The sequence below is a fragment of the Aythya ferina genome (assembly GCF_964211825.1).
Source record: "Aythya ferina genome assembly, chromosome: 3".
NCBI classification, from domain to species: domain Eukaryota; kingdom Metazoa; phylum Chordata; class Aves; order Anseriformes; family Anatidae; genus Aythya; species Aythya ferina.
This window is the reverse complement of record NC_140298.1, coordinates 52,109,595-52,127,418: the sequence shown is the minus strand read 5'-3', so window position 1 is coordinate 52,127,418 and position 17,824 is coordinate 52,109,595. Positions and strand designations below refer to the sequence as shown.

Here is a 17,824-nt window from a genome sequence, read left to right as displayed (position 1 = left end):
CCTGCAGAGAGAAGGTGCACTTGGAAACAATCCCTATGTTGCCTTCTCAACCTGCTTCCTTTGGCTATATCTGGCTGAGGACTTAGAGATTTAAATCAAAGCCCTCTCCTTGCCATATCAAGGCTTCCTGTCAATATTTCTCCTTAAAGCACATCACTATCATTATTGCTATTACTTTCTGTGATAGAAGATGATAAATCCATTATTTTAGTGTGGGTCTCGTAATCTGCACAGTGGTTTACCTGGAGACCCCTGTAGCAAAACTTTTCATGCAGCCAAAATTAACACTTTTCGGACTGCTTTCTTCCCTTCATTTTCTGTCTTCCATGTTCTTCCACTTTATTCTCTGCAAAGGGTCACGTATCTGTAGGAAGTTTCATTTTGTCTGAAATCCTCTTTCTATTCTGTGAGTGAAAAAATGCTTGCTCAATTGCTCTTAAAACTATTTCCCAGCTGCCAGTCCCTTTTCAAAGCCCTTGCTCTCTTTAGCCTCACCAGAGAGCCTAACATGTTCTCACTTGGAAGACAGAAACCCATACCCACCAAGATAATTAGCACCCTAACTCCCTGCTTCGGGAGTTCCTCTGCCGGAGAAGCAGGAGCAGCAGCAGCTGTGCTTCAATGCATTACCTGTTTGATTCAACAGAGAAAGTAGTAACTTTTCAATTTTTTTTCTGGGATGGTGAGGATTTGCTAGCTTGCAGAAGGTATCTGCACCTCCCATGAGTAACACAACCACTATCCTAGGCTGTAAGCAACACAGTCATGTTGTCATACGATGTCATACAGATAAATACTTATATTTCATTAATATAAGCCTTTTTTTTTTTTTTTTTAACTGTAGATGCAGTTTGATTACTATAAAACCCTGCACTTTATTTCTGCCACAGATGTTACATATTAATGTCACCAGTAAATCAAACTTTAAAAAAAATAAAACAAAATCTTGTACTGTCCACCATATAGCGGACTTCTCTACATGCAAAAATGGAATTAAATAAAAAATGAAATTTCTGTGAGCATATCTTTCTACCTTCTACATGTACTTTAAGCAGAAAGTGAAGACTTTTATTAGTAGCAGTATTTTTACAGATATCTGAAGCAGACAAATCCAGACATAGGCCAAAGCATGAACAGGTCTGAAAAGACAGCGCCTGCCTGGGGCTAAGCACAGCAGGGCACAGCCCTGCCACCAGGTGACCACCAGAGCCAGGGGCTGTGTGAGGAAAACCCGGGCTCGGAGCTCTAAGCAAAGCCACACAGCCTCCTCTGCTCATGCCAGCAAAGAGAGCAGAAAGGTCCTGGGTGCCGGGTACCTCCTATTCCCTTATTTCCCTTCATGTACCCTAGGACTTTGAATGTAAAACTGACACTTCATGCTGGGAGAGAGAGTCCTGCCATTGTGGGTATCTCAGCTCCCCACAGCCTTGTCCGTGGGCTCCCACGCAGCCGCCCCCATGCTGGAAGCAATCTAACCCTGCTGTCAGGGGAGAAGGGCAAGGAGAATATATCCCACCGCAAACAGCCAGCAAGCCTCTGAAGAGGAATGGTAGAAGTAAACCCCATGTTTTATACAATCCATTACTACGTGTGGTGTGTGACTGATCCCCTTCCTCTCTGATTTTCACGCAGAACAGCAGTCTCTGAAGTGGCAGGATGCTGCCCTGCTGATATCAGTCCTCTCCCCAGGCACCACGTGGATGGAGGTGGTGGAGGAAGCTGTATAAACTCACCGTTGTTTATGGCCAGCTTCCTCGGCGTAGCCAATTCACACATGCAGCCGGCTTACAGCCTACAGATTACAGCAGTAAAGCCGGCGTGGTGATCCAGTAAGACGATACTGCCCACTGACTGCATGCAGCAGGGCAAAGATTGATGGGGAGAGCACTCGTGAGAACATGATATGAAGAAAGACTAAAAATAGAGAAGCGCATTTCAGTTTTCTTTCCACTGTTCAACACTGCAGAGTAAGGTGACCATGACAGACTTCTTGCATTTTCCACAGTTAGGGGTCTACAGGATAGAATGTTTACAGAGCATTGTATCAACTTTCACCTACAGAACAAAAGAAGGGTATTTTTTTCCCTCACATCACTATTCTCAAGCAACAGATTTTCTACAACCAACATGCCTCCCTCCCTCATCTTATAGATGTTACAACACCGCCTCATTTGCAGATACTAAGGACGGGAAGTAGTGACCTCTGGTAGGTTGCCTTGGCTTCTTCTGCATGCATGGAAAGCCACAGTGGGAGTACGTGTCAGCCAAAATTAGCTGTGACGAATTCCTGAGTACTAACACTATGCCTTGCACCTCTAAAACATGCTCACTCGTTGGTTTTGACTGCCTGTGAGCAGTTGTGCCCATAAGCATGCACAGGGCTGCATACAACGTCTGAAAATTTCTAGGGCATGTCAATGTCAACAGTGCAAGAATCAGGAGACCTGGTTGCAGGACCTCAAGGATAGACTGTTTTCATGGATTTTGCCTTCTTAGCAGAGGAGAATTTTTGCTTGAATGAAATACAATCGAAGTTTAATAATATTCCCCTGTTCACCTGCAGGTATTTCATGCCAAAATCTCCCATCCTAAAAAGACACCCTGGAAGGCAGTCTGTCAATTAAATCAAGGTGTAATTTGATAGGGATGCGCTAAAAGCACTCATAATGTGAAACTGGGATTCATGGATCATGCACAGACAAATCCCCTAAATCGTCCATCATCTCTGAAGATGATATGGGTAAGTCACTGGGAACAGAAACTCACATGTAATGCCACTTACACACTTCAGCACACTAACTTATTGAAGTCGTAACCCACTGATTAAAACCACGTTCCATGTGTATCTTCGGGTATCAGCAAGCACCAACTGATAAATCACAGCTACAGGAATTTTGCCCAGAAGCTGGCACTAAGAATTGCTACTCAGAGGTATGATAAGACATAAATTCAGAGAGCAGATGGAGATCATGGGATGATAACAAATGCTATCAGTAGTTTACTGACATGTCACTGAAGAGCTATGTGAGGCCCCCATCCAACTGGCTTCCTAAAGATATAAGGAAATAGAAGAAATAAGCTACAATAGTAAGGAAAGACAAATGAAAACATTAACCAGCAGTTAGGATGTCAAATGGTTTGTAGTCGCTAGGCAGATGAAGTAAGTACTCTGCAAACTTCTGTATCAAAGTCTACAATTGAGGCTTGACATCATCAGAATAAATCAGCAGCAGCACTCAAAAAACTAGTGTTTTTTTTTGTTTTTTTGTTTTTTTGTTTTAAAGAAAGTATCATCTAAAGATGTGCAATGATTATGAATTCTAAAAAAAGAAACTCAAAGTTCTTCTGGATATTTACGTTAATCCTCACAACAGTGCTTACTCTGTCTGACTATAACCTTATTAAACCAGTGTCAAGCGAAGCGCAGAAATTTTATAAGGTGTATTTAGTCCTTGAATGTGGGACACAGCTGGGAAAGGAACCTAAATCTTATCCTGTTGACTATTGCCTGTTACACAAGCTGTCCTCAGTTTGTACAGTAAATGACTGTTGCCAATTTTTTAAGGTGATCTTGATATCCCTGCTAGTTAAATGAGGCATTCCAAAAGAGAAATATTAATTTTAAAACACAAGAAGGGAAACTGCAACAGTCTGTTTTCCAAAGAATGAAAATGCAAACCCAGCATGATGAAGAAAATGTGCACACATCCTAAACATGCATTTATCTTAACCTTAGTAACCACACGATTCCCAGAGATTTATTGATAGATTTTATCAGTAATATATGAACAGCAATGAAGTGGAAGGTTATAACAGTGGGTGGTTTCCAACTGAAAATGTAAGAAAGTATCTTATTTGCAAAATGGTCTTCTCATGAAACCACAAAAAATTGCAACTAGCACCACACCTTAATCCATGGGAGTGGTGAGAAGGAAAAAAGAGTGCTATGCGGTCTGTTAAGCCTTCAGGTTTAAAGGGCATGGGTTACTAGAAGAACACAGTTCACCAATAAGTAATGTTTAATAATGATGATAAAACAAATTAAAAATGCTCAAATATTTTCATGGACCAGAAGGGTCATAATAAGTTATTAAAATTCCAGAAACCATGGGCTGGCGGCAGTCTCAGTAGTTAGTTTCAATTTAATATATCGCTTCCAAATTTCAGAATTCCCTTACAGAAATCCCACTCATTGTGCAAAAAAAAATACATCATCTTATTAAGCACTTAAATATTTACTGAGAACTTAGCAGCATAAGCCCACAACTCCTCTTCCCTGCCTCTCAGCTCTCATCCCTACTCCTCCCAGTTGTGCTGCCTACCCTTGCCAGGCTTTCTTGCCTGGAGCCACCATGCTGCTCTTCAGAGCTCCCCATCCACTGACAGTGAGCAAATGGCAGCCACAAGGCGGAGGTTAACAGGGCGATCTTTTGTAACTTTCTAAATGACAACAGGGCTCTACACATCTCACTGAAGAGTAATATAACCTCATGGTCCAGCCTCAGTCTTGTTAGAGGAACAAAGTTTCATGCTGAGGTTCCTTTGCAGACCACACGTGCTCCTAAACTGTGCATTCTCTATTTAACCTTTTCTTACCTCCCCCCTCCAAAATGAAAAGAATAGAGCTTTCCAGAACAGAAGATTAATTTTCACCCTTTTATTTTATTCATTTGCATTTACAGAATCACAGAATTGTTGAGGTTGGAAGGGACCTCCAGAGATCACCTAGTTCAACCCCCTTGCTCAAGCAAGGTCAGCCAGAGCATATTATGCAGGATGGCATCCGGGCAGGTTTTGAGTATCTCCTGAGAAGAAGACTCCACCACCTCTCTGGGTAGCCTGTTCCAGTGCTCTGTCTCCTGAACTGTAAAGAAGTTCTTCCTCATACAGCAATGAAACCTCCTGTGGTTTAATTTATACCTATTACCCCTTGCCCTGTCACTGGCCACCACTAAGAAGAGTTTGGCCCCATCATCTTTACATGGCCCCCTCAGGTATTTGTAGAGATTGATGAGATCCCCTCTCAATCTTCTCTTCTCTTGGCTAAACAGGCCCGGCTCGCTTAGTCTTTCCTCTTGGGACAGATGCTCCAATCCCTTAATCATCTTTGTAATCATCTTTGTAAGCATTTAGAAAGCATACAGGAGGCTGCAGACAGCAGAGCCCAGAGATGTATCCACTGCTGAAAGACGAGTCCACCAGCAGCTGCAGTCAGGCTTTTCAGCCATTCTTTAGCTTGCTGGCACAGTAGCAGCTATCACTGCTGCTCATCTTCCACCCACAGCATAGAAAAAACTCACAGTGCATTTACTGACACCTCATTTAGAACCACAGCCTAACTCACTTTTTTGTGCTGTCCAAGCAGAGCTGACCTACAACACAAAGTTACAGCTATATATTTGTACTGCCATGATGCACACAGCCCATCCATACACTAAGGCTCTGCAATGGGTCTCTGACTCAAAAAGTTTCTACAGCCTTGGACTGAGATAAAAGCTAGATGTCAAGTTCAGGTGCAGAAAACACAAGGCAATACTGACATTTTATCCAGCACCTTTCAAATACTCAGAATAAAGTATTTTTATATATCTTCTGGATAAAGGATATTAATGAATATTACTAGCAGAATTAAGACCGTGCAGTGATAATGCAGCTAAGAAAAAACACGCATCTATATATTTAATCATGATTTTACATATTTTGTATGAGGTTTGTATACAAACGGCTCCCTGTCACAATACGAGCACTTCCCTCTCACCATGTAAGCTAGGTTACTTCTGGTTGTTCACAACACTATATTCCTACTATACAACTAGAAACAAACTTTTTTTCCAAAACCCAGAATGCTTCTCACATGCCCAGAAAAACAAGTTCTAGGTTTTGTTTGCATTTGGTTTTGGTATGGTTTCTTTTCAGGGTGCATACGATCCCACATACATAGCTGGCAAAACATTTTTGTTCAAGATCTTGGAGTTTCAGAAACAACTTCATCTTAGATTATTTAAAACACAAATATGAACAATATTTAGTATATACTTCCATCATTTTTGGATGCTCCAGGATGTTTAATATGGCTCACACCCAGGAAGCAAGATGTCCACCTGGAAAACTGGACAGTCCTACTGCCTCAGAAAAGAGTAGTCTTGTCTTATTAACCATAAATATTTCTCAAAGGTAGCCAGAACAGTTTTGTTTTTTTTTACACCTGTTCGGTAACATACCTGGTGTTGCTACTAGATACCTCACCTTTCAGCAATCTCCAGTGGAGAAAATGGTCTTGATCTGCAGACAACAAATCCAGAAAAAAAGACAACACATTGGATTCTCCAATAGAGTTGCCTTCAAATTTATTACTGATTTTTAAGTGGAACATTTTCTGCTCCAATTTATATTGATGTAACTCTGGATAAACTAGGCTGACGTAAAGAAGGTCTTTTAGATATGCACTGAGATAGTCAAGCACAATTTAGTTTCAGCTATCATATCTCAGTATTACTGGAAAATACTTTCCTTGCTTTTTAGCCATGCTTTCCCTGAGGTCAGTCTGAATTTGACACAGCCTTTCCTTCATGGATGAGAAGCAAGCGGTGGGAAAATTCATCAGCTCAAAGGAACACTAACCACAGTTAAAGTTATCACTGCCACTATCACAATATTTGCTTTGCAGGTAATTCAAATTGCTCATCCAGATTTTCTCAAAGCATTAAGGACCGACTCCTAGTCAGAAAGAACAGTGTAAGTGCTAAAAGTAAACCAATCTGTGTTTATCTACTCTTTAAAGTCATAGCAAGACAAATTTCAAAGAAGGAAGAATCTCACTCTGAACATTCAAATCTGAACTGAATTAAATCTGAACTTTGCATTCTGTATGGGATATGCTCTGCAGCCGGTCCCACCAAGAAGGAGAGCCTGTTTCAAAATCATCATGCTATTAATGAGGAAATTAAAGTAAACTGGTTAAAAATCATGCACCCAACACCTGCGCTCTCTCTTTTGTGCTGGAGATTTAAGACAAATAAATGAAGCATGTCAGCAATCTTTGTCAGATGGACCATACTTGCAAAACAGCAGTGCTTATGCATGCAGCTGAAGTGTTGTTCCCCTGCTTTACAACCACTGATGTCATATATGTCATATGCTAACTTCTGGCCTTAATGAACTGGGGGGGGGGGGAGGGCTGGGAACACCATTAATTGTGAGGCCACACATCACTGCTCCCTAAAAAGGATGAAATAAAAACGATGAAAAATTCAGAATGCCATCATTACTACCTGCTGATTACAGTAATGCCTCAAAATTCAGGTTGCTTATACAAGAGGGACCAGTTCATCCTCTCACACCACAGGTAACCTTCTCAGTAGTCTTCAGTAAAGCACTCTGAAACTTCTTGAAGCACTCTGAAACTTCTCATCTACAAAATGCTCAGAAAGGACAGTGCTAATAAGAACCAGTTCTTTTATTTGATGGGTGCCAGAATGCTACAAAACAAAGGTTCTCCTCCAATAACACTTGCAATTTATGTCAGTAATCTGTAGGCACTGTCCTCAGGCATGTAAGTTAGCGGCCTTAATAAAAGAGATTGCAAACAGGGAGATTGAGGATAATGTGGGAACAAACTTTTGCAGCTGCATTAGCTGTATCATGATTCCTACCTGATAAGAGGAATTAAGTTTCTTAGAGCTATGCTATCCAACAACCCAGTGCACAACCCAGCAGCTATACTTCTATTGACACACCGCAAGAAGTGACAATGAGCACAATGCAGTCTTAAGTGTTTTGGTTTTTTGTTTGTTTGCCCCTTTTTTTTTTTTTTTTTTTTTTTTTTAACTAATTGCCTGAATTGTAGAAAGAGATATCCTCTAAATGCAGAACAAGGTGGCAGGAAACTTGGAACAATAAAACTCCGATACTGACTTCCTCCCAGCAGAGCCTCCTTGGAGCCTCCTTTGGTGCCACAACACCGTCAGACTTCCAATATTTCCCTTTACAAGGCTTCACCCCATCCTGCAAGGAGGATGTAACTTTGTCAAATTTGCTCACCTTGGATAAAGCTTTCTACACCAGAAGCCTGCCTCCTTGCTGAGTTGTTTTAGGCAATTTCAGGAAGAGCATACCCCCAGGCCTTTTTCAGAAAGAACTGAAAGCACACTTTTCTGCTCATGTTGAAAAATTTTGTTGACCTTTCCCCTCTAAGAAGACGAGCACCCCCAGGCTGACTAGCAGGGACATGCAACATCCCCTGGCATTTCAAGGAGGGGCAGTAGCAGATGGGAGCATAATGGAGACTCTGTTTCAGAGTATGGCTTTTGCTGCCATTGTGAAAACCTCCCTGAAGTTGAACATAGATGGAGGGGTGGGGAGTGAAACCCCTCAAATTCATGTTTTCCCAATAGGAACTTTTAGCAAAGATCCTTTGTGTGTTTCAGCTCAGGACTCACTAGCTCTTCATCAGCAACTGCCATTCTTGGATGCTAAAAGCCACATCTGGTTCAGATCTGCTCCTATGAAGAAAGAACAGGAAAAAGATTGTTCCTGTGTCTCAGTGAACCTCTGCAAATGTTCTGCAACACGGAGAAGCATGCTGTGCAGTTCCAGGCCAGAGGAGACACAGTGGAGTCCTACAGAAAGGTGGGAAGGAGAAAATGGGACTGAAGTCTGATGGACACCGGGAGATGTAGACTGAATATCAGCATAACTTAGAGGGCAGAAAAATTTGGAATGATGAAAATGATGTCAGGAGAAAAGAAAAACCTAGTGAGAAGCTGAGGTATAGACAGAGGAGAACAATGATGGGCCTGGCAAAAAGACTGACAAGCTGTGACAAGCTGTTTGAGAGAGCATCTTCAGATCTGGAAGGGAACTGTGGGGAGAGACCTGGAGGCAGCAGAGACTAAGAACATGGAAAAAAAGAAAGATCAAGAAGTGATAAATCACACGAGGAAATGCGACACCATGGACTGATGAGGATGGGATTACACAGAAAAAAATGATGATAGGTGGTTGTGAAGAAGACTACAGGCAGTAGACTGCAGAGAGCAGGACTTTCTGGGTACAAAGGCTTGACTGAGGAGTCTTAATAAATAAATAAATAAATAAAGGAGTCAGGCAACAAACCGCATGGAGAGGAGACAGAAGACAGACTTCAACTAGAAGGGATGATTTAAAATATGTCACATCTGGAGTGAGAATAGAGAAACTCATTCATAAAAATGAAGTCTCCCTGACTTCAGATGCAGTTCAGTATTCCTGAAGCTCAACCTTCATTTGCATCAGATATTTGTGCAATGCACTGACAAATTATACTTTACTCTAGTTACTGGTCTTTATAGATGACAACAACTTTTTAATAGCATTATTTTACTGCTGAGTTCTTATATCACATGGCCGAGTTTCACTGTGAGAGTATATTTAACGTAACATGTCAAATACAGTCATTTTCTACAGTTATTTTATGCCATGTACAAGAGTAGGGGCTTCTAACTTCTGTGAAACGCTAATGCAAAGTACCGAATTTTATTATAAACTCAGGGGAAGCATTTTACACAGGAAAAAAAGATGCTGCTTGAGTAAGTAACTCTACTTGAAGTTTATGAGTATTCTAACCTGACTGCTATTTGAAATAGTCAGGCTGGGTCCTGGAGAGGAGAAAGTCTGCAGGTTTTGCCCTGACCAGTACACCTGTCAGCATGACACAAGCAGGAAGCCAAGGTATCCGATTTCTCATCATAAACTTGCCTGAAACACGCTTCAAGCTGTACTAATTCAAAAGTGAAATACTCTTAACAGATCATCTGATAGAACACACCAAACAATGTTCAGTCTATCCTTGCTACAATGCTTGCCTGTGCAAGAATCACAGCAGCATTCCTCAAAACAATAATAATTCAACTGCTCTTCCAGGTCACATACAAAATGGTTGTAGTGCTTAGAAAAGCAGTTGTTTTAAAGCATGTCCTGAGGCACAGGGAGCCAAGTAGTGCCCTTATGGCCTCCCCTCACTCATCCTAAACCAATGAAATACTTAAATTTAAAAGCTGGAGAACCTCAGTAGATCTCCAGTATCAGTTAAAGATCACATTAGCCATGTCCTTTGAGGTTAATTTCTACCTGTATCTGACAGTTTGGCACTGTTCAGAAAAAAGACCACCTGGATACTCAAAAGCCAGTCAAAATCTGTGCCTTTTTAATTTACTTTAACCACGTTGGGTCAAAGAAAACATCGAAAGAGGTGAAATTCTGTTTTTCCCCATTCACTCCATAGTCTTTTATGGGGAGCATGCTAACGCTACATGTTCAAAGGATTACACAGGTTGAAAAGATATTCCCTAAAACACTATTGTAGGCTAACTTTTAATGAATGAGCTTCAATAAGATGAACAGTACCAGGATCCTACATGCAATTTCACACCATTCATGTTAATGGGTCGTTTGTGTATGTCTTATACAAGTATGTATGACTAACCCTGGAAACCATTTCCAGGCACATCAAGGACACAAAGGTAATCAAGAGCAGTCAGCATGGATTCACCAAGGAGCTGTCATGTTTGACTACCCTGATAACCTCCCATGATGAAAGAACTGGCTTGGTAGACAAGGGGAGAGCAGTGGTTATTGTCAGCCTGGATTCCAGGAGGGTTTTCAACACCATCTCCTGTAAGAGCCTCACAGGCAAGCAGTTGACATGAGTAGACAGCGAGGTGGATTGAAAGTGGCTGAATGGACAGGCCCAGAGGGCGATCAAAAGCAGAAAGTCTAGTTGGAGGCCAGTAACTAGCAGTGTACCCCAGGGCGCAATACTGAGTCCAGCACCTCTCATATGAGGAAAGGCCTGATCAGCCTGGAGAAGGCTCAGGAGGGATCTCATCAATGCACTAAAATACCTCAAGGGAGGGTGCAAAGGGGACAGTGACGAGCTCTTTTCAGTGGCAGGACAAGAGACAATGGACACAAACTGGAACACAGGAGGCTCCCTCTAAAGATGAGGAAGCACTTCTGGTCATTGTGCAGGTGACCAAGCATTGGCACAGGTTGCCCAGAGAGGTTGTGGAGTCTCCCTCCTTGGAGATCTTCAGAAACTGCCTGGACATTGTTCTGGTCAAGTGGCTCTATGTGGCCCTACCTGAGCAGGGAGTCTGGACCAGATGACCTCCAGAGGTCCCTCCCAAACTCAACTAATCTGTGATTCTGTGTAGCTTTGAGTTGCTCCTTTCACAAGTTAATGTGACTTGCTAGATGGGGCTGAACTCCTCTACCTCTTCATATCTCTTGGCACAACATCACAACTGGATGCATGGATGTATTAAAAAAAAATAAAAATAAAAATACTTGATGGCACATTGCAGGCAAACACGCCTTTCTCTGCACCAACAAGAAATTTAGAGAGTGGGTTTAGAGACTTCAGTTTTAAAGCCATCTCAGTTGTAGAGCTGGAACATGTTTCAAAGTGCTGGAAACAACAGTGAGAACACGCTCCTTTTAAGTATATTTCCATTGTCCACAGAGAAGGTAATGTCAGCAAATCCCCATTGCTGGGAGGACAAAAAGCCTGTAGCAACAGCCCTCAGCTGGGGTCAGAGGGCAATTAAAATGGTACCTATTCATTTCTCTCTTTTTGTCCTCATGCCATCCTCAGTCTGACATTATTTCAGTTGCTAGCTCTTTGTACTTGGGTTGCTTTGCTTCTCCAACTATCCAACAAAAAAGGGGAGGGGGGAGAGAAAAACCTCCTTAGTATCTTTAGTCTGCGTACATAAGCTGTTGTATTGCAGTCTGCTGCAAAACTCACTAACTCAATTAAATCACTAGAGTGCTCCAGTTCCACTTAATTCATACTCCCCCCCTAACTTTCCACTTCCTGGGTTTTCCCTTATTTCCTTGTATTGTTTCTCCTCTAATTATTCACTCTCTCCACTTAGCACTGGTTCATTTGCTTGTGCCTTCCTCCAGCAGCTCCCACCTTCATGTTTCCATACATGTCATGGGCAGCACTTGTCCTTCGACCTTCCTCTAGCTCTCCTTTTCCTATTCTTATCCCATTTCCTAACTAGCTGCCAAAACTTGACCCAAGTTTATTTGGAAAATAAGACAGATTGAGCTGCTTCCCTTCATCTTAGTTTGGCTCTGTACCAGTCATCTGGCTGCCAAACTAAATGGCCTCAAGTCACAGACGCCTAGATAATCAAACCCTCAAAGGCTACAGTACTCCTACAGATGTCTGCGGAGGCTTACCACCCTTCTTACAACCACCACCCTTGGATAGGTGAAGCACTGCAGCATTGCTAAGCTAACATGTGGAGAAAGGAATCTTGAGAAACATATACAAAGAGGCTGCTCTGTGACATGCTTCCAGTCACAGCTCTCTCCCCTGAAACCATGTAGAGAACACGCACAGGCTGAGGTAGCTGGCTCCCCACTGCCCTCACCATTTAGGAAGGTGCTCCTTCCAAGCCCAGGGATTCTGAACACCGTCTGAAACAAAGCCCCACTGCCAACCCCTCCACCTCTCAAATAGGCTGCTAGTGCCACGCAAAGCTTTCAAGATTCTTTATGAGATGATGTAGAAAATGACCTTTGACATTTCACAGGTAAATTCCTCAAGTTCTTTCACAACTTCATTTAATCTACATTTGCTGTAGTGATGCTTCAAGTGTTTCTAGTAAGCATTTTTTTTTGGCCTTTCTACTTCTAAATGGCAAATTTGTTTCAATATGTTAATGATAATTTTCCAGTTTCTCAAGTTGTATAGTTTACTGCATAGGAAGACGAACAAGGGGTAAAGTTTCCAAAAACATAGAGGTCATGCCTTGTGAACAGTGACTACACATAGATATTGACTGACTTCTATAGCATATGACAACTTTTAACACTACCAAAATGTAACTTCAAGGTAGAGAAACAGCAACAGCTACAGAAACCAACAAACCTTGCAGAAAAAAGATTTCTTTGTGAGAACTTGGGGAGGAGATAACAAAGTATGCATTTGTTACCATTTGTTACCAAAGCCTTAACCTTTCTTCCTCTTTATTTAAATTTTTCATAATTTGCTGGGCAAGGGGCTGGGATTGAGGGGGATGTCGTCTTCAGCTGACTGATATTTTCTTTTGCAAACCAGCTCATACAGCTATTTAAAGCTATGTATTCTACGAATAGTGCACCAAACATACACCTCCCAAGAAATTCTTCTCTGTGGGTGGTCATAACACACAGGCATGGGTTAAGTACTTGGACTACAAACAATAGCCGAGAGACTTCATTGTCATCTTCAATAACACAAAAGAACATGACTGATGGGCACAGTTGTAAGCACATGGAGTGGCCATAACAATCCACAGAAGGACTCAGCTGTATTTTAGCCCATACTAGAAAGGGAAAATGAAAGATATTGTTGGACTGGGGATTGGACAAAAGCATCACCGCTACTAATACATGCTACAGTCACCACCCATTCAGAACTGATACTAAAGAAAACATAGTTCCCTCATGCAACAGACAAACAATAGGGTTATCCAGCAAATGCACATGCCATATTCAATAATATAGGCCAAGGACTTGGAGCGAACAGACTGCAGCTGTGAGCTGCACAAAAGGGAGACTGACAAGGCAGGAAAGAACTTGCAGAACTAGTATTTGGGGAGTGGGGGTAGGGTGGAAGAATCAAAAAGGGAGACCCTTCAGAAAAAACCTTTAAAGGGCCAAACAGGTTCTCTGCAGTTTGCTTCTTACTATATATTCCAGGGGGAAAAAGAGCTTTTTTTTTTTTTTTTGGTAAATAAATGTTACTGCAAAGAATTCATCACTCTTTATTCGCTACTCAACTATCTATACTACTAACTATCACTATATCCTATCAACTGTAGGATATTAATTCTTCATGAACAAGTAATAACAGTTCAGATTTATTTAATCAAATAAAAACTAGAAATAAACAAGAACAACGATGTTACACACACACATTTATAAAGACCCTTGTTTGGGTCACCAGCAAATGCCAGTTCCACTTTCAGGTCCATCTGTTCTGCTGCAAAAGCTAAAGATATTAAATACAGCAGTATGGAACAGTTAGCACACTCATCAAGACTCCTACCTCCACAATGCTTTTCAGGTCCTGCACGTACATCCTCTCTGTTTCCAGAATCTCTTGGACAACTCTGTCTACATAGAGGAGCTTCGGACTGGTGGGCTCCGTCACCAGGGACATTGCACAGTTTTTGCTCACTCCCTTTGGTTCTGCTTTCCTCGTCATGCTGAGCTTTTTTTCCAGGCTCTCCTCAGGATCCTCTTGCTCCACAGGGGTGTTTTTGCATGGCTTGGTGCTGGAAAATCGTCTGGCTGGGACTAGTTCTAGCTTGATGGCACCCGTTTCTTTATCCTGGTTAAACAGGCCCAAGTGACTGTTGGAAACTAAGGTCATCCTGCTTCCAAAGGAACAGTGGCTGTCCCTGGAGGAAGCAGAAGAGGAAGTGGAGCTAAAGCTGACGGGACGGTCACTGTCTGATAGGTCCATGGTTTTTTTTTCACAGCAGCGGAAAGATCTGCTCTCCTGGTGCAAATCTTCCCCTTTTGTCTTGGAGTCAAGGGCCTCTGTCACAGCTGGTAAAACATCAAGAGGTAAGTGGAAGTCATCTAAAAAATAAACAGAAGGAGTGGTCTTACTGTTGGTGCTCCATGTAACTTAATTGTTGGCAACAGACATTTTTAGAGCTTTGCATACAAAATTGAGACAAATCTGTTTTTCCCAAAAGACAACCAGAGCAACATAATTTGGGGATCACATTTTTAGGTGGTGGGGATCCCCCACAGGAAGCTACTAAATAGGCATTGCATGATTCCAGTTCGTGTATATACCTCTGACACATCCTGTCTTGGCCCCATGTGCTATGGTGCTGGACTTAGTGATAGCACATGCACCGTTCAGGCTCAGCAGAGGAGAGAAATAAGACTCAAAGACTTTCCCTATGGTTAAAAAAAACTCTATTGGGAAGAGACCTTGCTACCCCCAAGCAGCGAGTTGACCATGGCTTGGATGCTTTCAAAAACTCAAGGACTGTGTCATTGATACCAGACAGTACCTTCCATTTTGAACACTGCAAGGCCAACACGGGCAAGCAGAAACTGAAAGCAGTTAGTTATCAATTACCAGCTCTGCAGCTTGTACAAAAACACTAAAACCAGAATGATTTCCCAATGAAAATAACATAGCTTCTGAAAAAAAGAACTCCCACAGGAAACAGTGCTGCCAAATAATTCTGTTTTCTACTGGGAAAATAAGTTTTTCTGAATCTGTACAGCTCAAGCCAGAATATTACCCCTCGTTGAACTGACCCAAAGCTGTTTTTCCTATCAGAGCAATAACAAAGTAAGATGTCTGTCTTCCTGTTGGCACATCAAATCTAGTTTCTTTTTATTGACCATATGCCCTGAAGGACATGGTCCATGATGTAGTGCAGATTTCTCTCTGGACAAGTTGTGTGCCGTGTAGCAATGAGAACCTGTAAAAGCAGCTGCAGATACATCAAATACTTCAAGGTTTTGTTTCAGTAAGAAGCATCTACCCCCCAAAAAACATGTTTCAGACTCAGCAAAAAGCAGTATGTCAGTATTGTGAAAAACAAACTTGTGACAATTTAGAAAGAGAAGCAATACTGAAGCCACCTACACATTGTGAAGCTCAGTCCTTATTTTACACTGGTAACAACTTAATTTTTCAAAAATCATACTGGTGACTAGAACTCCAGAGGGTGGTTTCAGTAAAGAAACCATAAAGCCTTTAAAATAGCAAATTAAGCTCACCTAACCTTTAAGGTGGATCTTCTTAAACTAAAGCAGACTGGTTATGAAATTACAAGGAAAAACCACCCCCCTACACTGACTGGGGCCAGGAGTAGGGGAGGATTTTATTCAGAAAAGAAAAAAAAAAAAACACACTATTTATTTAAAAATAAAAAATAAAAGAAATCCAAAACAAACAGACAAAAAAAAAATCCCAAAGAAGAATGTTTGTTTTATTTGGCCTATCTTGAATGCATACGATTTGATTTGTACATAAGTAATTAATACTACCATTTCAGTGACGATGATATTAGCTTTTTGTTACAGAAAAGTACTGCCCTTAAGGTAACACATGGAATTAACAGAGAGTAATTTGCTCATTATATGGGTCAGAAATTGGCCCTTAGACTAAAATCTGATCTGGCACCTCTGTCCTCCTGGTTTTATCTCAAGTCTGAAAAACTACAGCCCTTCTTTAAGCCATGTTCTTCCATTTTTGCAACACAGGATCATATTTTCTTCCTTTTCTTAAATTAAGCAAATGAAGTATAAACTTCAAAATAAAATATAAATCAAAAATATGGAAAGTGTTTTAAACTGAAGAATGCAGTGAAGTTCTCTTGTTTCAAAATCAGTATGGACAAAGATGTTTGCTTTCCTATTGCTTGTGATAAGAAAGTATGCATTTTTGATAAGAATGTATTTTTGTTATCAGCTTTGGATCATTTTTCAAGTTCAGTTAGAAAGCATAATGTTACTGTGCAGATGTAAACCCCCTTGAAAAATGCACAGGATAAACAAGATAACAGGGATGCCCTTCCGCTAACTTACTTCAAGATATTTTAACTAAAATTACACGACAAAGAAACACCTGATTAGCCACATTTAGGGGGAAAATAAAGGATTCCTGTTACATTCCATTGCTCCATGCTCTTTTCTTCCCATTTCACTGACATGTTGTCTGCCTTCCAGATAACCTGAAGGCATTAATATATAATATTTGCTTCACAAACACTGTGAGGCTCATTAATATAAAAACCCAACAAAACACAGTTCAGGTCAATGAAACAGATCAGAATAAAAGCAGTTTTGTGTGTTTTTTTTTTGTTTTGTTTTTTTTTTTGTTTGTTTGTTTTGTTTTGTTTTTTCTCCATAAAACATACTCATAGAAAGAAACATGGGGAGATTCCAACACACCTTAAATAAAGCAACAACACCACAAACTATTTATTTCCTTGTTTAATGACAGTGCCATTGCTTATTAAAAACTAACAAGGAATAGTTGTAACAGTTAAACTGTGCTTGCTCAAACACCTGCATTCTCCCTGACCCTGGCAAGCCCCAGGTCCCTGCTAGGCACAGCTAATTAATTACTCACAACACATTTGACTCAAGTTCCTCTGTTTTCAGACAAATTCCTGCATATTTCTATATAAATTACAGCAAGCAAGCTATTTGTTACTTGAAAATCATCTGCTTCGTCCTCAGAGCTTCATCCTAACTACCAGTCTCAAAGTTACTTTTTCCTTTAATTTGTCTTTATTCCGGCTGTAAATTGGGTGTTTGGCTTCTCTGTGAACAGACTTTGCTCAAATCCTGCCACGTTGTCCCTAAGAGAGGCGTTTTGCCAGGCAGAGCACATCAGCTCCAAAGAGCGTCAGGCCCTGCTGGAAGCCCACCTCAGTTCACAAAGCTCAACAGAAAGGCACGCCAAGCCCGGCCGGGCATTTTGGCGTGACAGTCTACCAGGAAGCAGACTCTCTCTCCTCAGCTTTCAGGCCCTGTAACAAACACTGCACACCCTGCTAGTGTCACTCAGAGCTGAGGGATGGGCCCTGGCTCGGCCTAGCCCTGACTTTCCATCTGAGCTACAGGTACCTGTTAAATAGCCACAGCCCTTCCCAACAACACAGCATCTGAACATCTTCCAAGGTTTTGCAAGTTTATCTTTAGAAACGCCTCTGAGGCTAGGCAGAATTACCCCTGTCGTTGAAACCAGTTTCCGAGAGTTGAGATGATTTCTCCAGTCACAACCCCATCAGAAAACGCAGAAACT

General features: G+C 41.4%; 1 protein-coding gene across 7 annotated transcripts in view; it reads right to left on the bottom strand.

Annotated features, from left to right (window-relative positions):
- Window positions 1-17,824, bottom strand: part of PLEKHG1 (pleckstrin homology and RhoGEF domain containing G1) — a 163,133-nt gene that overhangs the window by 37,842 nt on the left and 107,467 nt on the right. For all 7 annotated transcript variants that reach the window (XM_084514200.1, XM_084514201.1, XM_084514199.1 and 4 more), the window contains one exon: window positions 14,084-14,622. In XM_084514200.1, the coding sequence (XP_084370326.1) occupies window positions 14,084-14,622 (539 nt within the window). The remainder of the gene's footprint in view (window positions 1-14,083; window positions 14,623-17,824) is intronic.